The 24,578-nt window shown below is 40.0% G+C and overlaps 1 protein-coding gene across 2 annotated transcripts; it reads right to left on the reverse strand.

Moving 5' to 3' along the window:
* Nucleotides 1-1,600: 1,600 nt before the first annotated feature.
* On the reverse strand, nt 1,601-22,914 carry LOC119729625 (INO80 complex subunit D-B-like). 2 transcript variants are annotated; one of them, XM_038202270.1, is made up of 10 exons: nt 22,487-22,914; nt 21,029-21,263; nt 18,239-19,092; nt 10,559-10,667; nt 9,593-9,805; nt 8,310-8,413; nt 6,443-6,576; nt 6,003-6,123; nt 4,958-5,251; nt 1,601-3,545 (listed from the first exon to the last, which is right to left on the reverse strand). In XM_038202270.1, the coding sequence occupies exons 2-10, from the start codon at nt 21,241-21,243 to the stop codon at nt 2,371-2,373; spliced, it is 3,219 nt and encodes a 1,072-aa protein (XP_038058198.1). In that variant the 5' UTR covers nt 21,244-21,263; nt 22,487-22,914; the 3' UTR covers nt 1,601-2,370. The 2 variants fall into 2 exon arrangements, with proteins under 2 accessions (XP_038058198.1, XP_038058197.1); XM_038202269.1 differs by having other exon boundaries at nt 9,593-9,808; nt 22,487-22,913.
* Between the last annotated feature and the right edge of the window lie 1,664 nt (nt 22,915-24,578).

A 24,578-nucleotide genomic window follows, 5' to 3' on the forward strand; every position in this document is an offset into this window, starting at 1 on the left:
GCGTGTACCTTCTCAGTTTTTTTTTTCTGGGTGTTCAAAAAGTAGTGGGAATCGTCAAAGCCCGAACCTATAACACACAATTGTTTCCATTTCAATTGAATACCCGAATGAACATGAAGCCCCTTCCTCAACCACATTAGAAGTTTAAAAAAAAAAAAGCGATGATTTCTAAAATAAAAAAAAAACCAGAGGCTCGGCAAATTCAATAAGTTCATTTCAAAACTCGGAACTGCAGCAAAACCAAGATGTAAAACTCCAAACAAAGCATTGGCAATTATTCGATTTTCAGCCAGAAGACACTTAACCGTCTTTGAAGTAGGTGTCTATTCTTTTGTTATGCCATATTTTTAATGAATACAAATGCAATTAGACACACTATGCACTATTTAGGAATACCAAGAGAAAAAAAAGGAAAAATGAGCAGCCAGCTGAACTTTCTTATAACTCCAAAATCCCAAAAGGCAAAAATCCTTGAAGAGAACACCTCTTGCTAGAGAACCTCCGTCGTGAATCCTGCCACACAAGTATCATTGACACTTTCTTTCCTTCGGAGAAAGGCAAATTATATTAAGGCAGGAGCTAAGGATAAAGTCAACCGTTTTAGATGAGAACCAGAATTGTAATCACGTCAATCACACGTTAAATCACATATCAGGTCAAAAGGAACTGTGGATGGACAATGACAAACGAGTGCCTTTGTCACATGTTCATTTGAAAGTTTGAACGCCATGTCACATGACTTGAGACTGGATGACATGTGATTGACACGTGATTGATGTGCTTACAACTCCGCAGAAAACTAAACCCATCAAGAATTTTCCGAGTCAGGATATCTTTTTTATATGAACAAAGGTTTTGAGACAAATCTGTTCTGGACTGAAGGCCTGTTTTGTTCAGTCATATACAAATGAACAAAACCACAGAACTTTGATCACAATAATGAGCAATATTTGTGTCAATAAATCTGGCTTTTTTTTTTACGATGGACCACTGAATAGGCAAGATATGCGAAGCAAACTTTAAACAAACTGTTGTCAGTGTATTTGTATCTCTTACTGGTTATTTTAACTGCAAAAAAAAAGGAAAAAAAGAAAGAAAGGCAACAACATTTACACATGTACAGGGTGAGTAAAAAAGAAATGACACCAAAATGGCAGGACCAATTTTTGAATGAAGTTTTGCCTGTAGCACTTTCAAAATCTAGGATATGAAAGCCCAGACATTAAGCTTTCTTTTAGTACAAGAATCATTCAAATCACTCACATACTTTTCAAGTTACGGAATTTTGAACATAAACACCGTTTTAAAGTTATGGCCACAGATCACACAAAAAGTGTTCTTTCAGCAAAATGAAAACAATTCTCATAAGGATGCATGTGAATTGTTTTTCGTTTTGCTGAAAGAAAACCTTTTTGTGATCTGTGGACAGAACTTTAAAACAGTGTTGTGCTCAAAATTCTGTAACTTGAAAAGTACAGGAGTGATTTGAATGATTCTTGTACTAAAAGAAAGCTCATTGATTGGGCTTTCATATCCTAGATTTAGAAAGTGCTACAGGCAAAACTTCATTCAAAATTGGTCCTGCCATTTGGGTTTCATTTTTTTTTTTGGACTCACCCTGTATGTATTAAAGCAGAAACAAACAATATTCAGAAACAAACTACATGAAAACATTGGCTAACTCTGAATGCAAAAAAAACCCAACTTGACTAACGAACGTTGACTGCTGACTTGGATTCTGAATATCAACATTTTTAAAATAGACAAAGAGACAGAGATTTGGCGCAGACCCCAATTAAGTGAACTCACATCAATGTCAGCAAGATCTCAGGCTTAGACTGGCTCTAAATTTTCCAGATCTGTTATTTCCCCCGAATGACTTCCTAGCTGCTCTTGGATGAGTTAAACTGACGATGCATCAAACAACTTGAAAAAAAACCGAACAATTCTTTTTAGCGATGGAAGCTAAAAATTTAGATACAAAAGCAAATTATGTGACTGGGTCTGAGAAAAAGACAAAAAACAGGCCGAAGAAACAAAAAAGAGTAAACCAGATTTAGAAATTGGACGACTGTATATACCTGCTAATTTCATTATGGTGTTACATCAATTCTCAAATCTTTTTTTTTTGCCCATACAGTCATGGATGCTTTACAATTGACTGTAGTCTGTAGGTTGTTAGATGCACAGGAGCCAGTATACAGTATGTATTTCAGGAGTCGAAATCTGGGTTTTCAGTTTTTGTTGACTTCGGTTGTTTTCTCAGATCCAGTCAGGGCTGCCCTTGGGATATGGCCCCTACCATATTGCCCCTACCATCAGCTGGTGCGGTCTACTTGCCGAGTATCATGTGCAGATTGGCATTGTGTATCATGTGACTGTGCTCGCTTTCGTTGTGAAGTTTGACGCCACCGTACTGACGGTGGCACTTGCAGCGCTACTGTCCTGGGTCTGTGCTAAGCTTGTAACGTAACTGATGTGATTCTGACCGGCAGAATTGATGGTGGTTGAGTTGTTTGCGTTGAAGGCCATGCCTAGCGTCTTTGCCATCGCCAGATCACTGGCGCCCGGTGGGAAGCCAAACTTCTGGGGGAAATTCATCTGTGGGTAGAGGATCGGGGCGTGGTTTGGGGCGTGGTTTGGGGTGTGACTAGGGGTGGAGTCTGGACTGTGTTGATTCATCACACCCAGGAGGTTACTGTTGGATAGCATGTGAGCCGTGGGTGAGGGGGCTACGCTCCACGTCTGTCGGAAGCTCGGTAGCGTCATCTGTTGGTTGTTGCTTGACGCCATGGATATGGCCGGACTGTGCATGGGGCTGGGCTGACCCGCTAACGTTCTAGGCTGCTGCAGCATGGCGCTGCTGATCTGGGCACTGTGGGGCGTCAGCACGTGGTGAGGTGACATGGGGTTGCCGTGAGGGGACTGCGGCGAGTTGGCCATCTGCCGCTGCAGGTTCAACATTGCACTGTTCATCTGGACCATTCCGTTGCCCATGAGGACCGAGTTGGGCATGCGCAAGGGCTCCAACTGCTGACTGTGCAACTGCGCCACCGGTAGAGCGTTCTGATTCGGACCCATGAGCCCCCCGACTCCGCTGAAGTGGCCCCCAGTGTCGTGGAAAGCAGGCTGCCCCGACATGCTAGTCATGACGTGCAGCGGGCCCGATGCTTGAGTCACGGACATATTACTCGTCGACACACTGTTGGCAAGGTCCCCAGGGTGGTGCATGGAGGCGCCCATCGCCTCCACCGAGTTCTGGCGCATGGTATCCTGCAACAACCGGTTGGCGGCAGACTGGAGGTCTCGCGGTAACCCGTCCATTCCGTCTTGATCGCCAGAATCCCCGCTGTTGTCCTGATCGTCAAACATGGCATTGCTGGTTGGAAGATGCTGGTCCATTGAATGTTTGGACAGCTGGTCCAGTGATTCTTGAACTGAGCTGACTGTCTTGGAGACCTCCAGGATGGCACGTTCTAGCTCTTCTTGTTCCTCCCTAGTGGGCATCGGGATGGGCATGTAGTCACTGTCTCCATTCTTGCCAGCTGCCAAGAAATCAAGTCACACAAATATTACCAATAATATCCTGCGGTCTAACTTTACAAAACTATCTTATCTTTAAGAAATTAGAATGTTCCAAAACGAAAACTAACTGGAACAGGACCTGTACCTACGACCTCCAAATTTGTAAGCAGCTTCAAATCCTGCTGAAGGCAATCACTTTGTCTGAGAAATCTGAAGAGATTCGCTGAATTTCCAAGCCCATCAATTGCACACTCCAGACTTAAAGGGAATATACATCATTTGCTTTTGCTGTAATTTTCAGAAATGGATGGAATTGGGGGGTTGGAAATATAAAGCAAATATAGTTACACTGACTTTTTGGAGGTTTTGGGTTCGAAAATGCTATAAAAACCAAGAAAAACGATCATTTTCCTGTAGTCTGGTTCCCTGACTCCATATAAGAAGAAACAGAGCAGTTTACATACATTGGGGAATTGTAAGGTCAGGGAACCAGTCTAGCTGGCTCGTACCCGTTCATAGATTTGTAATCGATTGCAAACAAGTGCAATGGTCAATTGGGGCCAGTATTTGAAAAAAAGCCAGTTGTTTCCAACGCTGATCGGCCGATCAGCGTTGGAAATTGATACAAAAATACCACTTTTCTTGAAAATGACAGTATACCAGGTTCCATAATTTTACAGGATGCTTTAGACTGTCATTTACCAACATCCTATTAAGGTATTTCGTAAAAACTTGGTAATTTTATTTTTCGATGTTTGCAAATGTTGTATATTCCCTTTAATTCCCGACATAACATTTTGAGAGTCAGTTTGCTCATTGCGCGGCCAATCAATTTGACATTTCAATTAAAGGGAAAATACAACATTTGCAAACATCAAAAAATAAAACTACCAACTTTTTACAAAATACCTTGCAGGATGTTGGTAAATTTCAGTCTAAAGCATCCTGTAAAATTATGGCACCTGGTGTGTAGTCATTATCAAGAAAATGGTATTTTTGTATACATTTCCCACGGTGGTCGGCCAACCACCGTTGGAAAAACCTAACTATTTTTTAACTACTGCTCCAAATTTACCATTTTTTTTTTTCAGTCCAAACTTTGTTTGCTATTGGTTGCATGTTGATGAATGGGTGCAGGCCATCTAGACTGGTTCCCTTACCGTACAATTTTCCGGCATCTATAAATTGATCTATTTCATCTTCAGTGGAGTCGGGGAACCAGACTACTTGAAAATTTTGGTTTTTCTTGGTTTTTCCAGCATTTTCGAACACAACACTTCAAACATGTCAGTGTAACAATAATTTGATCTATTGTACTAACCCATCAAATATTTCATTTCTGAAAATTAAAGCAAAAGCCAAAGATGTACATTCCCTTTAAGACATGATGATTACAAAAGGCATCGTGACAATGCCATCTTAAGACTCCTACCTTCTTCGTGCTCCTTGACAAACTTTGTGAACTCTTCAGGCTCAAAGAGGGACAGGTCCGGGATGTCCATGGGCAACTTGGGCAGGATCTCCGACAGATCGCTGCCGCCGGCCTCCGAGTTCAGATCCGAGTTGTCGGCGTCCGAGGTCATCCGGAGGTCAGAGGTGTCGATGCCAAAGTCAAGGTTCATGTTGTTGGGGTCAATGTCCTCGGGAAGGCTAAGGCGTGGAGGCATGTTGAACGAGGTTGAACGTATGTTGAACGAATGCGGGAAACCGCTGTTGGATTGTGGAACTGGAAGTTCGCGATGGGAGAGAATCATTAAAAATACAAAATTATGTTCTTCAGTTCTGTTCAAATGTTGACCGTTTTCTGCCCAACATAAAGTGCAACTGATTATGAGGAAGTGATCATGTTCATTAGCGGTGGAGCCGGGGGCCGTTGTCCCCCCATTTTTTCCACTGGGGGTGGCATCCCCCCCCCCCCCACTCTTGCTAGGTCCCACAATAGCGTACTCTTGGAAAAGGGAGCCGGCACTAGCAGTGCTTTGGCCATTCCACTTTCAATAATGTTCAGCCACCGCTAGTCATGTTAGTTACCAAAATAAAAAGGGGGAGAGATGCTACACGTTTTCATAATCATGTTCAGAATTGCTCATATATTAAATTGTAAAACTTACACCAGTATTAACGGTTAAGGTTAAGGTTTTGCGCGAATTATAAAGTTACGATGCCTGTAACTTGGATGGATGTGACTCGATGGATATGCACCCAATCTCATGGAGCTGCTAAGCACAGAAAGTTGCTAAAAAATTGTCTAGCGAAATCAGGTTACCAGCCAAAATGTCACAAGTTGTGCATTGCCTGTGACTGGTTCCCAACTGATTCTTGCTAAGCATGTACATTTTCTAAGCAATATTTTCTGACAAGGAGCTCACGAAATTAGGCCCTGTTGATACAATCAAACTGTCCAAATCTCCCCGTTCCAATTCGAACATAAGACGGGAAAATTGGAATCTATTTTGCAGGGAGAGTAAACTACCAACCTGCTGGGGGGATTGGCTTCTGAGGTCTGACGTTGCGTCGGATCTTCTTCTTCTTGTTGGGTCTCGTCAGAGCGGAAGGCTTCGTCTTCTTTCGCGGCTTCTTCTGCTTTGGTTGCATTCGCTGTCAAGGTTGAAAGGGTAGGATTTGGCTCAAAATAACAATTCATAATTATTTCAAAAAGTTTCAGACAAAAGAAATTGTAAACGCAGTGAAGCATCTTATGCTGTACTAGAGTACAAGCGTAATACAAGTATAGCAAAAAGGAGTTGAGCGCTAGTTTAAATTTAGACAAAAGATTCAAGAATGAAGGAGTCCGATGGGCATGCTTACTCCCAAATCAGGGGCATAAAGGCTCCCTGGACTAACCACGGGCCCCCTGGACTAACCACAATCCCCTCTCCTCCCGCCCCCCCCCCTCCCCTCCCCCAAAAAAGCTTACCATTCTCTTGCAGTGTTCCAGACACAAGGGGTTATCGTTCTGCATGTCGAAGGCAGGCTCAATACAGCGGAAGCCCCCAGGAAACTCAGCCGAGCATTGGTGGAAAAGCTCCTGATGCTCATCCTCCAGGATATCTGAAAGATTGCTTGGTTAAGGAGAAACAACGTGGCTGGTGAAGTATCAGGGACAATAACCCCAGGCATTTTTTTTTTACTAAAAAACCCTCAAATTCCCCCCATAAAGAACAACCGGACACTGTGTAGTCATTTTGTATGGTATGCCTTGTGTAAGACTGCATCCATATTGCTTGGCTATGGCTTGGAGAAACACATGTGTCTATGGGATGTGGCTTGGAAAAATTAACACATGTGTCTATGGGATGTGGCTTGGAGAAACACATGTGTCTATGGGATGTGGCTTGGAGAAACACATGTGTCTATGGGATGTGGCTTGGAGAAACACATGTGTCTATGGGATGTGGCTTGGAGAAACACATGTGTCTATGGGATGTGGCTTGGAGAAACACATTAGTCTATGGGATGTGGCTTGGAGAAACACATGTGTCTATGGGATGTGGCTTTAGCCGCTTCCATAAACCCATGCGTAATTGCAAGCCGGAGCCAAGTAAATCAGATGCAGGCTAAGAATAATTTTGGCTAGGCGTTGCAGTTTTGCATCTTTCAATATCCTTTAAAGTCTTGGTGCGGATTTGAGAGGATTCAGGGCAAGAAATTACATTCTCTGCTACTTCTCACTTCCAATCCCCTGAAAGAAAACACTTTTAAAAAGAAGAAACAAAAAATACTTGTATGCAAATAAATCACACCGTCTGTCACTTTGGTGCCTAACAAGAGAAATGTAAAATAGGATTGTTCACTTCTACTCATTTTTAGAAAATTACATCAAAAATACACCAATGTAAAGGACTCACAATTAATCATAATGATGGTCCTTTTACCCTTGCTCGTTTTGGTGTAATTTAGCCCATACCAGTTGGACGTACTGTACATGAACTCTAGTTGAAGTGAACAGGAGGACACTTTGGCTCACCACCCAAGTATCTTCTGGAGAATCTTAGATGACTTATTTTGCTGATAAATATTTTTTTTACAAATTTCGAGGAATTGGGTGGGTGGGGGACTTGTTTACTTTAGTCTGTTACTGCAATTGAGCTATGAATTTAACACTTAGTGCAGAGGCAGATATTGGAGATCAATACAAAAAAAGTGAAGAAATTTTTTGTAAATATTGTAGGGAGTTGGAGGATGTAGCAGAGCAATGGCTTTAAAGGTATAGTCCATCATTTGTAATTTGTGCTTTTTGTTCCGTTGAAGCACCAAAAGTGCTCAAGATCTAAAAAAGGGTGCTGAACAACTAACGTGATGAAATTTCAGCTCAGCTTTAGCTGTATATTTCGAGAAAAACAACATTCTAGGATCCGATTTCAAATCAAAAGTTGCTAAATCATATTTTGAATTGGGCCTGAATTCAGCGTCCGAGACACGTTCTCACTGAGCTGATTGCAGCTACGTGACGTCGCGCACTGATCCGATGAATTATAGCAGCCGCGCGCGTGTATGCATCGTGCCAATGCTTGCGCGCCCTTCACCAAATAAAAATCCTAATTTGAATTTCCTACGGTGCTTCTTAAGAAGCACCGTTGGAAAGGCCTTCTTTTGTTGATTTCTTCAAAATGACAGCTTGCCAGAAAGAATAATTTCACAGGGAGTTTAGTCCCCTTACTATCTTTCAACCAAGTACGTTTTTCATCAATAATTACGCCAGTTCCTTTTTGGATAGCTGCAAATGATGGACTCTGGCTTTAAGCAACCACCGTGCTTTCAATTGACTGTTATGATAAGGATACGTCTATAGCAGTGTCCGGAGTACGGCATAGCCTCCTCCTGACACGCCTCCCCGCTCTCCTCTTTGCTGACACAGGTCCTATCTGGTGGGAGCTCTACCTTGGGCCTGGAAAAACACAGAACATACAAACAATGCAATACTAAGACCAACTCCTTACAAGATATTCAACTTGTTGTATGCTATTCAATGTTGAAACAGAATGCCAATCATCACCATGGCCTTTAGTTTGGGATGCGTTTGAGTCACTGACCCTAACCCCCAACAGGTTTTCTCTAGGCACCCTGCCAAATGCAACAAAATCCAACTTGGCTGAAATAGAAACCATGCTACGTGCAACAAATTACAACAGCACATTCTGTTGCATTGTGCAGTGAACCCAGTGCATACCAGCCTTGGCACCCAAATGCAACAGTGGATTCTGTTGTATTGCCTTGGCACTATGAGCAGTTATCCTGCTAAATGCAACAAGATTGCAACAAAGCACGGGGACTTGAGTTGGCTGCTAAATGCAACAGTATGCAACAGTATGCAACAACTTTTTACCATTGTTGCTTTCCGTTGCATTTAGCAGGGTTAGGGTTAGCTAATGCACAAATAATCCCACTGAGTTTGAATCTTTCTGCAAATATGTCAAAATTTGTAAATTATTCCAGAATGAAACCTGGCGGATTTTTTGACCAATGTCTCATTCATAAGTGAATAACTTTAGCACTGCTACAGAAATGAGCAAAAGTGTGACAGCTATTTCGGCACAAAAAGTTTCCAGAATTTTGGATATTTTGCTGTTGTAAATTTTCTTTTGTTTGGTGATTCATTGTTGCGTCAGCACACGGCAATATCAAGCCAATGAGCAAACTTTTCTCGCAAATGTTTTCATATGAGCAGATAAATGGGTTCACATTTGAACAGAAAACCCCTAAACTTAACAGTGTCTTCGTGATATGACATTATACAGCAACAGCGGAAAAGCATCAAAATTTTAAAAAATGTTTAAAGAAGTGCCCTTTTGTATACAATTAACCAAAAAGGATGTCAAATAGTTTCCATACATTTATTTAGAGGAGTAGAAAGTTGCACAAAAAATGTTCCCAAGAACAATTCATTTCATGGGCGCTTTAAAATATTTTTGTTTCAGGCTGAACTAAAAAATAGCACGGGTAGGGCAACTTAAAATACATTTGCCATTGATAATTTTTTTTCCCACATCACTTTGCCCAGCTATTCTCCCAGCTCACCCAACCCCAACCAGAAATCTCTTCAACAGGCCGACTCGCTGTCACCCACCTTGTCAACGGCTGCCTGCGTAATCCCAGTAATGACACCACGGCACCGAACGAATGCTCCCTGGCCGCCTTGATGAGAGCCAGGCACAGCCTCTTAGACTTGAGCCGTTGACTGCGCTGGCAGCGATCTGACTGGACCAGGCAGGCACACTGGCTCCCTAGACGAGAGCTCAGCTCTTCAAGGCGTTCCTGTCTGCTGGATCGGTCCGATGGACTACTGTGAAAGAAAAAACAATTTTGTTTTTGTTAATGTTAGTATTGAGTTTCATTTTTTTTTCAATTTTAGAAATCTGTTTTTTTTCCCCGTGGTATCACTTGTTTGCAATAAACTACGTAGTGAAACACTGTAGTCACAGTAAATTTTGGTTCCATTTTTCTTATTTTTTTGAAACTTTATTTTCTTCACAAGTACAAGATGTCTGTCTGCTAATAAGCACTTCTGGTGCCTAAAATAGTCTTTTTCAGGTTTTTTTTCCTTTTTTTAAAACTATTTTAAAAATGCATAGCCAAGTGAACAAATTCATTGAAATCAATGAATCATTACATGTCTACTTAAAAAGTCCATGTTCTGCTGAAAAAACATCCACCAAATGTATTATCCCCTGTGAATTAATTAAGAAAGAAATTTAATTTGTAAATGATAAAAACACTTACATTGTAATGGTAAACCTTAATTCCCAATACAGGTCTCTCTCAAAGACAGCCATCTCTGTAGGAGAACTGCAACTGCGCATTTTACGCAAACAAGCACGCATTGCGCAGTGTTCAAAATGTTCCAAGCACGCGCGCTTGCTGCTCGAAATGTGTTCGAAATACGACGCAGCCGATGCGCGTTATGCAAGTTGACGCTCACAATGCCGATGCATGTGATTGGTCTGTAGGAAATGACGTCATTTGAGAGAGACCTTTATACATGCAAGATCAAAGCAGATAGCTGAAAAGGTCAAATGCATAAAAGTGTACATACCTCAGACTGCTGCGACTGCTGCTACTGCTGCTATAGTCGGGGAATCTTGGCGTATATCTGCGATGAGGAAATCGGTCCTCGTCATCTTCGTCGGATGAGTATTCTAAACCTGTTGCAAAAGAAAAATGAAAATGAAACAGACATCCTTATTACTCTGCATTCACATAAATCAAAATTACATTTCAATGCCTTTCACTACATTGTAATACATTTAATTACACGTTGTTACATTTCAATACATATCATCACATTTTCGTTACATTTCATTACATTTGATTACATTTCAAAACACAGGCTTGATCAAGATAACTCCCTATTGGGTCAGTGCGATACCTGCTGGGGGCGCTTTCCTTGTTTAATCTAATTGCGCTCATGGGACTGAAGTGTGAAGGAGTTATATTACCCGTTGGGACATGTGAACACCAGTTCATTCATGTCACAAGAACGGCCCCTATGGGCAAACAGTGCACGGTGTATCCAACCAATATTTCAATTGAACGTGCCGTATACGGTTTCCATCCGTTCAGGTTACAGTATTGAACGTTACTACATTCTTTTAATTTATTTTATTTTATAAATGCTAACATATTTTGTATCCTTATGCTTTGTATGAATGAAATAAAACAAACATGTATACAAACATGAACGTAGGTGCGACTCTACAATGTAAATGGCGTTCAAGGGTTAACAGGTGATGGTAATTTTTGCATTTTTTGGCTGCTTGGGGCCACGATATGCATGCCGCGAATTTTGTCAACGGCATTTCGTGCAGCAATGTGCAAGTTTCTTTCTCGTCTCTAATTTCAAAAACAGGCAAACAAATTTCATTTATGAATTCCCGCATAACCTACAATTATTTAATTTATTTTCCCTGCGATAAAAAAATCAATTTATAAATATTTAATTTTTTTAAGGAAACAAAAAAATATGTATAACACTGAAAATCTGCTGTGCTGACCTTTCCCCAATCTCATGAATTATTTTTCAAAAGTGAGTTCCACTCCCCACTTTCCAATTACAAAAAAAATTGTAATTACTTGCCATTACTTATTTAAGTTATAAACCTACAATGTAGATATTTTGCAAATAAAACCATTAAATCTACTGATAACATCAGGACATTTTATCTGAAAATTGAATCAGTCGCATGCACGGGTAGAAAAATAATAATTTTCAGCACAGAGGGACAGTTTTATTATTAATCGTCTGAATTTTAGTCAAAGGCCTTTTGCTGATAAGAACTCGTCGGTGGGCTAAGTGATCTTAAAAGTTAACTGACCTTTCAGACTATTCACGATACATGTATGTTTGTTTTCAGTTTGCAGTTTGCATGTAAATTTACAAACAGACCTACTTTTGCAGTATTGCATCATTTGATTGCTGCACATGATTTTAATCTATACAGTGTATCACCAATGACCATCATATGTACATGTACGTACATGTACTTTCCTCGGTCATAAGGCCGAGTAAAAAAAAAAATAGTTTCCTCGTCCGGGGTTTTTGAAAAAAGGGAGGAAGTGGGGCTTTTTATTTTTTATTTTTTATTTTTTTCAAGATGACCGCCTTTTCAAAATTTCCTGCAACCATTGGTGTTCCACTGTTCAAAGACACTTTTAAAGATGAAAGACAAGTTGGACAAGAGAACTGAACATATTTACAGTGTCATTTAGAGTTGTATTGGTATTTATTTTCCAATGAATTTGTTGACTTTTTCGGTGTGTTTCTACTACATTTTTCAAAAATAAAAAATCATAAAAAAATCCAGGCGGCCTCCAAAAAGGAAGCGGGCGGGGACGAGAAACTTGTTTGTTTTTTTACTTCGCCTAACGCTATGTACATGTATAAAATGCATGTAAACGTACATGTACGTTTATTAACTCCACACTATAATTTCATACATCTTATCAATATGCCAAACCTCTTAAAATAAATTTCAAATCAACTTGCAGCTATCGGGATACATTGTTATAATTGGTTATCGATGAAATATGCACATGTTCAAGTGAATGCCTGCCTTGTAATTTGAAGGAAATTCTATTACATTTATAACTTACAATTCAACTGAACTATTGCTTATTTAATTTTGGTCCCGTTTTAGTCTTTTTGGCATTTTCCTTCTGGGGTAGTTCTGAAATACAATTTACATTTTTTAATTTGTCACTTCACTGTCCACAACGGCACAAGTTGAGGACTTTTTTCCTGTCGCGAAGCTGAAAATTATTGATCTACTTTCGTGCTTTGTCATCCGTCAATGCGGCTATTTCAAAATGTCATTTAATAAAAGCATTAAGACTCACACTTTGCACCTTTCAAGTTGAATGTCTCTACAGATTCCTGTTTCAGATAAACGATCGACTGAAAATACAATGTTCCCTGGCGTTCACTTAAAAAACCAATATGACAAAAAAAACGTTGATCGACCATGCTATTAAATATTCACTGTTGCCCTCCAATTATCTATGAATTCAGATATATATGCGTGTACACGTGTAGTAAACACATTTTGTACGGACGTGTCCATTGAATAAATGGCAACTTCCGGGAACCACTCACGCATACATGTGTTTTTGTGCCGACCGTTTAAAATAGCAAAGAACTGGGGAATCCCCTGTGGACTAGAGATCAATATCACATTCTGTTTATGCCACCTGTCCACAAATTGTCTACAGACGTGATCAATGTTAATTGAACTGTTGATGACATGTACATGTATTATGTATCATGTTGCTGCTCTCGGCCATGAGATGACATTTATTTTTAATCTAGTGGGCAACATGTATACGTGTACATCTAACAAGTGGCCCACGGATCGCACGTGTCGCCTTTCTTCGCGGTCGGTCCCTATACATGTTTTTTTTGTGTTCTTAAAAAAAGTCAAATGTTGTGCATTTTTAAAGAATGACCTCAATTGACCCCTAGATGACCTTCGACCTCCAATTTCAGAAGACTTGTCACGAACCCCCTCCCATCAAGGATCCAAGTGACATTAAAATCCATCAAATTCTGTAGACAAAGAAACATTTGAAGCATATTTAAACAATGACCTCTAATGACCCCAAACATGACCTTTGACCTCAGTAATCCAATGAAGAATTGTGTCACCCCACCCAAGGGTCACTGCATCCAGGTTTCATCAAAATCCATGAAAGCTTATCGAAGTAATAAATTTTACTCCAAAACTTAACCCAAACTTCATGAACAAAATGTATACGATCTGCGATCAAACTGTCGTACGGATAACTTCATGTGGGAAGGACTTGTGGGGTAGGAGCATCATTGTCTTTTTATCCCTTTTCCTAAAGATTTTACTTGTGGGGTACCGTTTTTCTTAAGATTTCAATGTGGGGTACCGTTCCCTTTGTAGAAGTACCCCACAAGTGGTCCTGGTCAGTACGGGGATTACTTAACGGGGATAACGAATTTTGGACTGGTAGTGGTAAGTGTCACCCGAACTTTGTTAGGGCAACACAATAAATCCGGACTGTACACACAGTACGAGTACATGTTCAACATTAATTAATTAATGCTGTACAATGCACATAACATTGCTGTACGTGTATATGTACACTCGTAGCTTACGTGTAGCTTAATGAACATAAAAATACTGTATAAATTTACAAGCTTGCATTTTGAAAGTTGTGCCTGTTTGTCTGACTGAGTGTTTTTGTGACATTCATGAACATGATACAATTGCAAGCAAGTGTACTCTGAATCTACATTGTAATTATGTTCATGTACATGCAAGTGCATTTGTTGAAAGACAGGTAAATTATCATTCAAAAACATAATACATGTATTTCAAATGTTTGAACAATCAAGTACCCTCTCTAATAAAAAAAGTCATGAATCCAAATTAAAACATATCCGGAGCAACTGTATACATGTAACGTACATGTACATGTAGGACGGAATAATAAATTGATGTGCAATTGTGTTTTTCTTTGCGTTCTCATTTCCATAACACATTTATAAGTGGGTCAACAGATTCAACTATGGGCACAGTCTTACATTTGTTAGGAGTGAATAGTGATGCCATTAAAAAAAACCTAGGCCCTTGTTGCTTACAACCATCCTCAATCCTCCAAAATCCTCCAAAATTTTTCAAAATTGTCAGACAGTCCTGCCTCAAAATGCATTCATCCTCAATCCTCCAAAATCCTCCTCATCCCAAAATTTTGCACTCGTGTTTAAATGAAGGATAAACCAACTCCAAATCCTTCAAAATCATCGGACAGTCCTGCCTCAAAATGCATTCATCCTCAATCCTCCAAAATCCTCCTCATCCCAAAATTTTGCACTCGTGTTTAAATGAAGGATAAACCAACTCCAAATTTCAATCACCATTCATCCTCAATCCTCCAAAATCCTCATGTGCTTCAATCACCATTCATCCTCAATCCTCCAGAATCCTCATTTGATTCAATCACCATTCATCCTCAATCCTCTAGAATCCTCCAAAACCGCCAGGAGGATTTTGGAGGAGTGAGGTGGGTTAGGGTTAATTAAAGGGACATTACGGCCTGAAATCCCAAAAATTCTACGTTTTGGATTGTTTACTTATCCTATTTCAAAAGTTCTGGTTGAATTAAAGGAAACTAACCTAATGTCTTACTGTTCCCGAGAAAAGACCCCCCCCCCCCAAAAAAAAACCCTGAGCTGTTTGTAAACATCAGACGCTGCGGATATTTTGTGGCATACGCATATGTACTTCCAGCCAAATCCATTCCACGTACGATACATGTTGTGTCTGTGTGTGACACATAATGCATACAGCAGCAATACACAAATGTTGTTTTTCGCACGTCTGCAGAATACAATGCACGGTGTGGCAGGATTCACAACCAGCACTCAACAGCTCAGTTTTTGAGAGTTAAAAGTTCGACCCCCGAAATTCGATCTCGCATGGTTCTCGTAAGAATAACACAAAAACGCCAAGGTGTTAAAGGGTGGTTGTGTGGAAGTTTATATATATCCTACTTTTAAATGCTCTTTCCAATGAATATCATTTTGTTTAAAATGCATTTTGTAGACCAATTAGGTGCATCCTAGGATGCAATCCCCTTTAACATGTAATTCTTATTCTTTAAATGAGGTACATGTACACTAAAACACATGTTACAGCATGCTTTGTTGGGTGACATACACATGCATCAATCGGTGGGGGACGGGACCCTAACCCAACATTTTAAAGCGGGGAATATCATTTTGTCCCCCCTTCCCCGCACTTTTTCTTCCCCGAATAAAAATTGTAGCCTACTAAAATATACTTTTGCTCAGAATAGCTGATTCAATGACTCCAAACTCGAATATGATGTTTAAAAGATGATCTTTAAGTTGTTCAAACAGTGGTTTTACTATCGTGGTCAGAAATTGCCTCAGATCGCTCCACAGAAATTGCTTTTCTATTACTGCATGTCTTCTCAACTAAATCCCCATTTACATTTAACTCCCCACATTTTCAACCCCAACACAAATACGCCCTGTGTATAAATATAAGTAGTACTAAGACGAGTGCTGTTTATGTGTCACCACATGTGGTTCTTTTTTTAGGAGAAAAGGGAATTATCTCATTAAAGTTGTCAGATCACAGAGGCACCTTCTTTGGGCTTGTACACAAATCCTGTTATAAATACATCGACAATTCCAAGTCCGTGTCCGAGCTTGTAATTAAAGGGCCATGCAATGAATTTTTTCTTAGTAACATATTTTGTGCAACTTTCCACTCTGGACTCTTAAATGTATGAAAACTATTTGACATCCCCTTTTTGGTTAATTTTATTGAAAAGTTTACTTCTTTAGACAATTAAAATTGTCCATGCTTTTCCGGACAAGTGAGGGCGCTGTTGCTGTGATGTCACTTCAGTTCAGTTTATGGGTTTTCTGTTACAATGGTGTACCCAAATATGTGTGCTCACTGCAATACTTGGGAGAAAAGTTTGCTCATTGGCTTCCATTGCCATGTATTGACACGACGAATCACCAAAGAAAAAGAAAATTTAGGACAGCAAAGTATCCAAAATTCTGGCTACTTTTGGTGTTGAAAATGCTGCAACATTGAGGTTACCACAATTTTGCTCCAGAATTCGGAAATTTGCATTAGCACAAACACCAATAAGGCACCACAAGACCCTTGCAAATGGCAAAATGAAAATTGAAAATTGGATTAAATGGGACACAAAGGTGCATTTTCACAGACTGCATTAAAAAAAATTACATTCCTAAAAATGTATTTTTTTTTTTTTTAAATCTTATACATCCATCATCTGGAAATGATCAAAGCGATAACAGATGAGGAGGAGTTTGGGATCACCTCTCTGAATTATTAATTAGATATCATGGTTAATTGGCTCTGTCATGGACATTACACTGCCTTTTACAACGCTGGATTTGTCTGCATGTACATTGTATTTATGGCAGTTCATCAACATTTCATCTACTAAGATCGATGCACACTCTTTTCGTTTCTGAAGTCTGTTGTAAACAGTTTTACATTCCGTCCGATTTCAAAGTAATCTCTGCATTATGGTCTTCTTAGATTTACAAACACGCCCCCCCCCAAAAAAAAGAAGTCATGATGTGCTAGTAATTACTATTTTTATTGCAACACAGGGACCGCAACCCACGCATAAGGTTCAAATATTCTTGGCTGTACTCAAGCTGCATACCCAAAACTCATTCACCTGATTAATTTGCTTTTACGACCCAGTAAATATGGTAAATAACCTGTTGGGCTAGACAGATTCATTGCTGAGTCATAATTCAGGGTTTATTTCACTCAACAAAAATTCTCAACTTTGAAGCCCAAATTTTTAGGGAAATTCTCAGATAATTTGTACCTGTTCATAAAATTTGAGTCCGAGTATAGCGCTATCACAAAAATACATACATGTTTCCAGAATACTATCATCCAAGGAAAATGATATGAGTTCATCTGCACTGCACACCTGTTTTGGTTAGTAGTGACATACATCATAGGATACACACACACAACAGTACATAATACATTTATGAGTCTTAAAATCTCTTTAAATGTACAATCCATCATTTGTAATTTGTGCATTTTGTTCATTTGAAGCAACAGACGTGCTCAAAATCTCAAAAAAAGAAGGGTGCTGAGCAACTAACCTGATGAAGTTTCAGCTCAGCTTCAGCTGTATATTTCGAGAAAAAACAACATTCTAGGATCTCGATTTCAAATCAAAACTTGCTGAATCATGTTTTGAATTGGGCCTGAATTCAGTGTCCGAGACACATTCTCACAGAGCCGATTGCAGCTACGCGATGTCGCGCACTGATCTGACGAATTATAGCAACCGTGCGCATGTGCGTCGTGTCAACGCTTGCACGCACTTCGCTGCGTTGGAAAGGCCTTCTTTCGTTGATTTCTTCAAAATGACAGCATGCCAGAAAAAAAATTTCACAGGGAGGTTAGTCCCCTCACTATCTTTCAACCAAGTATGTTTTTCAACAATAATTAGGTCAGTTACTTTTTGGATAGCTGCAAATGATGGACTGTAGCTTTAAGAATCTTGTTTGCACAACCAAGATTATTGCCAATTTGTTGAAAAATTACATGTAGTACATGTACAATGTACATGCATTTATGCACCACAATAATTCAACACTACAAAAGCAAAACAATAATACGATAGTAAATGATGTATGTAGGGTACTTACCTAATGAAAACAGATCCAAGCGTCTCTCTTCTTCATGTTGATATATTTCTCTGAGATTATCCAAAGATTTCAGTCCTAGTTTCTTTGTATACAACGTTCTGGGTTTCTTGGTTTGGGCTTGCACAACGGAGGCACTTAGTGGTGGGAGGTTGGTCACAGCAAACGGCAAGTTGGCGGTGTCCGCTTTCGTCTTGGAATGTGCTAAGTGAGGCGGCATAGAGGGCAGATGGTCACCGAAGTCTGCGAACAGCGACGGATGGGAAAGACTGGAGGACGGGGTACCGAGCGACGGTGCGGGCGAGGTAGTGCACTGATCTGGCGACTGAGGTTTGGCCGCCTGCTGCAGCCTGGCTTGCAGTTCCCGCTCCCGCTGCAGTTTTAACCGCACCTTGTTCTTCTCCAGCTTGTCTCGCATCCGGTCCTGCAGTGAGGACTGCCTCGATCGGGATTTCTTCTTTGGTTTTTCAGTCGCGCCGGCGGCGCTGCCATCGTCAGGACCATTGTGGGTGGCGGCTGAGGGAAGATTTGCTGATTCTACCGACGGCAGGTGTGGGGAGGATCTCAACAGCAACTCCAGGGGATTAAAAGTCAGAGAATTGTCGCTCACTGCACCTTCAGCCTGTGTCGCATCCGACTTCTTGGATCTGTTCCTGTGTTTCTCATGCTTGCGCTTGTGCTTGTCTTTCTTCTTCTTTTCCTTGGGCACTTTAGACCTGTTGGCACGCTCTTCAATCACGGCATTGTGTGGTTCTATCCTGGGGATGTCATTCTGCTCATGGGAGACAACTCCAGCCTTGCTCTTTTTGGTTTTTTTGGGGACCAGGCCCAAGACCTGCAAGTGGCTGACGCAGAATCTGCAATGGAAATATTGTAAATATTGAACTAACTCTCTGCTGTCAAAGAATGAAGTTAAGTGGGTGAAGGTAGGAGATTCACCAACATATAATACATGTAAGGGTTCCCAATTACACTCTGATGTACATGTTGTACACGATATTGAGAATTCAAAGTAGGTTTGTTCATAAGATGGAATTTTGCGTCGAGGTGATGTAAATCAAATTAGGTTTGAGAGTCAATGTCAGTTCACAGTGGTGGTGTGATTCTGAGAACAAAATAAAATTTGTTCTGTCAATGTAGAGTTGTAGACATTACAAAGCAGTCATTCTGTATTTGTATGTTGTATGACTGTCTCGCTCACAGCTTTGTGTTCTGGTGAAATCCAGTAACAAAAGCTTGCTTATAAATGCTGAAGTAGTCAGATTCTGTCTACATCTTCTGTGACAAATACCATGAAAAACACGTTGCAGAACCGTGAAAATATAGTTATGGAGAAATTCCTAAAATTTACAAGTTTGAAATTGCTGACATTTGCTATACAGTTCCTATGCCCTGTGATTTAACACTCCGCAAGCGTTGTTATTTAAATTTGATTATTTCACTCCCAAATGTTGGGAAATATTACCCATTTTTATATTTCAAAAAAGTTTGTTGTCATTTACATGCCGCACTTACGTGCCCTTTTCATAATTTGCACGTGGAAATAATGGAAGTGCAACACGTGCAGCAGAAACCTTACGCGGAGAAGCTGGCTTAGTGATGCAGTCAACATGACGAATGGACTTAATTAAAGGGGCACTAGGTCCTGAGATCCCAGAAAATGTTCATGTTTTGGATTGTCTACTTATCCAATTTCAAACATCTGGTTGAAAGGAAACAAACCTAATGTCTTACCCTTCCCAAGAAAAGAAAAAAAAACCTGGTTGTTTACATCTAACACGACGGAGTACGAATACGTTCTCAGTCGTGTCCTGTCGTTCTCAGTCAATGTACGATATACACGTTGTGTGTGTCTACTATACAGCACCACGCTCGCGAACAGCGGTGACCAATCACCAATGCACAAAATATGGTTTCTTACACCTCAGGGTGTTAAAGATATAGTCCATCATTTGTAATTTGTGCATTTTGTTCGTTTGAAGCAACAAAAGTGTTCAAAATCTAATGAAGGATACTGAACAACTAACCTGATGAAGTTTCAGCTCAGCTTCAGCTGTATATTCCGAGAAAAACAGCATTCTAGGATCTCAATTTCAAATCAAAAGTTGCTGAATCACGTTTTGAATTGGGCCTGAATTCAGCAGCCGAGACACGTTGTCAATGAGCCGATTGCAGCTACGCGATGTCGCGCACTGATCAGACGAATTATAGCAACCACGCGCGCGTGTGCGTCGTGCCAATGCTTGCGCGCGCTTTGCCGAATAACAAAACGAACTACTAATTTAAATTTTCCTACGGTGCGTCTTAAGACGCACCGTTGGAAAGGCCTTCTTTCGTTGATTACTTCAAAATGACAGCTTGCCAGAAAGAATAATTTCACAGGGAGTTTAGTCCACTTACTATCTTTCAACCAAGTATGTTTTTCAAGAATAATTACGCCAGTTACTTTTCGGATTGCTGCAAATGATGGACTATAGCTTCAAGTTGAAGGTCTAACCATGTAAGTCATGTATTACCAGTATCGTCAGTTTCATCAGCAGGTTTTGAGAAATTTCTCTCAACTTTATTTTCCTATTGTGCGGAGAATCTATTTCTTTGACTTTGACTGACAGAGTACATGATAAGTTGACTGGAAAATAATGGAAGAATCATGTAACTTGAGATAAATGCTCACTTCATCATACTACTTTGCATTTTTATCCCAAATTTGTTCATGTTTCATTTTCTCTGTAGATGGTCATTAAAAAGCGATTCATCACATTCTCATTTCTCATCATAATTTGGACCACGTACTTGCTGTTTCCCCCTCGCTTTATCGGGTTTGTGCAGGGCAGCCCGTTGTACCGGTTGACAAACTCGCACTGGTAGTAGGGGGCGGACTTGTCCTCCAGAATGTGACGGATGCAGAAGGCGTAGCCATTGATTCGGCGCTGTTTGCAGACTTTGGTACTGCAAGAACACAGTGGCTTCTGGTCTTCCGAGAAGTGAATGTGCTTGCCTTCATACATTACTTTTTAGTCAACATTGGCTGTGAAAAGAACCAAAAAAAACCAACAGTACAGGAAAAGTTTAGTGAAAGATTGTACATGTATCATCAACTTCGGTCAAATGGCTGTAAATCAACAAAACTCTTAAACATGAACCGATGCGAATGAAGATCCAAAGGTTTTTGGCCAGGGGCCTTCCTGAATTTCGCCAAAATGGTTTGTCACCCAGGGACAGAGAACTTGTTGTCCAACTGACTGTTTGGTATACTTCAAATCATGTTTATTTGGCTATTGCCATTTCAGAAAGGCCTACACTACACATGTGTATTTTCTTCTTGGCCTAAAATTACGGCGATGCAGAGTATTTTGGGGTAGATATGTGTGGCTGTCATCTTCAACTAGTAAAATTTCTTGTTTTGTTCAAATCAACTCGCGTTGGCCTACGCCAAAATGAAAAGCAGGCTATATAACTTTAAGTGTTATTTTGAATGCGTGGAATAATTAATTATGCAACTTTATATTAACTTTTTGAATATTTTTTCAAGACAAAAATGTTTTAAATGTGGCATAGATAACAAGTTACACAAATGTGTTTGCCTTGGCTTTTAAACATTTTCTTTCCAATTAGATTTTTGAAATGAAAGTTAAAAAAAAAAAAATCAAAGTTTGTTCACATAGCATCATGGACAATTAAGTAAATAGGGCCTAGAACTTGATAATTAAAAATATTTCAGGGCCAAATTCAAATTATACAGGTTATTCCTTCCCAAAAAGAGGGAGTATAACCTAAAATTCCTGAAAAGAAAATGTAACCGCAACCCCACTATTCCAATTTCCATTCACATTCATTCATTATCTCGCGCGCGGAAGTCGGACCCCGCCACCACCAGACTAGACGTTTTGAACGGTATGCCACGCACTTGTGAGCAGGCACCCAACTAAACCAAACGTAACATGGAATATGTGCGAAATAATCCCCATTATGAGCTTCCTAATATTTAATTACATTCACCATTAAACAATGGTCACTTCTGTGATGTTTTGGCTTCAAAATATCACCGGAATGGGACGCGAAATGCGCGGTCTGAAGTTCATAATCTCGCTGAGTGAAAAATACGGGCGTGGACACGGGAATTTCCACGAAAAGACATCTCATTTAAAGGAATTTTTTGGACAAATAACCTCCATTTCCCCGACTTTGCGGTGGCAATAACCGCCAAAATTTTGACTCTACTAATATAATAATATCTACTCTTTAACTTACCGCTGAGATTGTGTGATATTTTTGGGCGATACGGCGAAGAAATTTGACGGGAAATTTGGCACAGTCGGGTCTTTCAAAATGGCTGCCGTGTATGCGTGCTGCGTTTGTGCATAATTTGGTCGGCGCAAGAGGAATGACATCAAACAATGCATGTGGCGACACAACACACACGGCTAACCAGGCTGCCATCATCGACAGGCTAGCTCAGCAAGGCTTTTTTCTGCACATCCATATTCACTTCCTTCGTGTGTTTCAACTTACTTTAGCATGCAAAAAACACACAAATACCGAAAAATCGCAGTCAGTGTTGCTAAAATGCCTTTTAAAAACAGCCATTTGAAGTTTTGCTGGGATTTTCCAAACTCAAAAGAGATTAAAACGGGATAAAAAGTTGTCTTAAATGATGTACCCTATTGGTGACCCTAGGCATCACAGCATTTCACCATGGACAACTTTATACTCTCCGGTTTTGCAGGGGAAAAAAATCAAACTACCTTCTAACCCCTGTTCTTCGATATTGTTTGGACCCATGAATTGATTTTCACGACAATTTTGACATGGGAAAATAAAGCTTATAATATAAGTCCCCAAAAGGTATACAAGATCAAGCATGTTAATTACAGAACACGTCTTTCAAATTTCAATACAAAACAGCCAGAATTTTTTACCACATTTTTCTTGTTCATTCTCCATCCCATTCTGATGGCTTTCATTGAAAATCGTTTGGTATTTCTATATCTCAATCATTTTAATGGAATTCGTTTAATTTGGTGAAATGTATTATCTTATTGATCTATTACAATCTCAAAGATTATGTACATGTACTAGGTCATGGGTGAGCTAAAAATGCCTTTCTATATGCGATATGCTTGATTGCACTACTACTCTCCCGATAATGCTTTCAATATGCAAATTGTCATTTCGAGACTAATGATTGGATGCTGCTGCTCCATCACGAGATCTGATTGGCTATAATAGATATTATGTGATGAATATTCAATATTAGTGAAAAGGTAGACTTCATACACGTCTCTTTACTGTACTGTTCGAACAGAATACATTATAAATAACGAAACGGGGTTGAATGGTTTCCTGTTATCCTCAATTTTTAGTGTAACTGTACGAAAGCCCGTTAGTGCCATCGAATGTATAAATTACGAAAGCTCGTTAGTGCCATCGAATGTATAAATTGCTCTTTTGCAAGTCTCTTTTTCAATGCAAGAAGGTTAGACTTGACTCAAGTCTGACTTTGCCAAATAGTGCGGCGCCTCTCGGCCGCTTGAGCCTGAGTAGGCCTATCACATTGTGAAAAGGCACTTTGATGCCCACTTGATAAACTTTCGAACATTGTTTTTTGCCCCCAAACCCGAAATTAGACATCAGAGTGCTTGTTTTTTTGTTCACAGTCACGGTTTAAAGGGAATGTACATCATTTGCTTTTGCTGTAATTTTCAGAAATGCATGGAATTGGGGGGTTGGAAATATATAGCAAATATAGTTACACTGACTTTTTTGAGGTTTTGGGTTCTAAAATGCTATAAAAACCAAGAAAAACGATCATTTTCCTGTAGTCTGGTTCCCTGACTCCATTTAAGAAGAAACAGAGCAGTTTACATACATTTGGGAATTGTAAGGTCAGGGAACCAGTTTAGCTGGCTTGTACCCGTTCATAGGTGTGTAATCGATTGCAAACAAGTGCTATGGTCAACTGGGGCCAGTATTTGAAAAAAAGCCAGTTTTTTCCAACGCTGATCGGCCGATCAACGTTGGAAATTGATACAAAAATACCACTTTTCTTGAAAATGACAGTATACCAGGTGCCATGATTTTACAGGATGCTTTACACTGTCATTCACTAACAGTCCAGCAAGGTATTTCAAAATGAGTTGGTAGTTTTATTTTTTGATGTTTGCAAATGTTGTATTTTCCCTTTAATTGCTGGCATAAGCTATCTCTACCCGATTCATTAAACAAAGACAGTGGCGCACCCAGGATTTGGTTGGGGGGGGGGGGGGAGTGGGCTCATGGCCCCCGAGCGTCCCCCCCCCCCCCCTTGGGTGTGCCACTGCTATGAAATAAATGAAAGTTTCCT

Source organism: Patiria miniata, unplaced genomic scaffold (genome assembly GCF_015706575.1).
Source record: "Patiria miniata isolate m_02_andy unplaced genomic scaffold, ASM1570657v1 HiC_scaffold_21, whole genome shotgun sequence".
In the NCBI taxonomy this organism is placed as follows: Eukaryota; Metazoa; Echinodermata; class Asteroidea; order Valvatida; family Asterinidae; genus Patiria; species Patiria miniata.

Bases quoted from the DNA above. Each gene is read 5' to 3' on its own strand.
- LOC119729625 (XM_038202269.1), bottom strand. From the start codon at position 21,243: ATGTATGAAGGCAAGCACATTCACTTCTCGGAAGACCAGAAGCCACTG. The intron at 10,668-18,238 runs GTAAGTACCCTA...CTTTTGCAACAG, and splicing joins CTTGGATCTGTTTTCATTAG to GTTTAGAATACTCATCCGAC. The intron at 3,546-4,957 runs GTAGGAGTCTTA...ATTTCTTGGCAG, and splicing joins TGTCAAGGAGCACGAAGAAG to CTGGCAAGAATGGAGACAGT.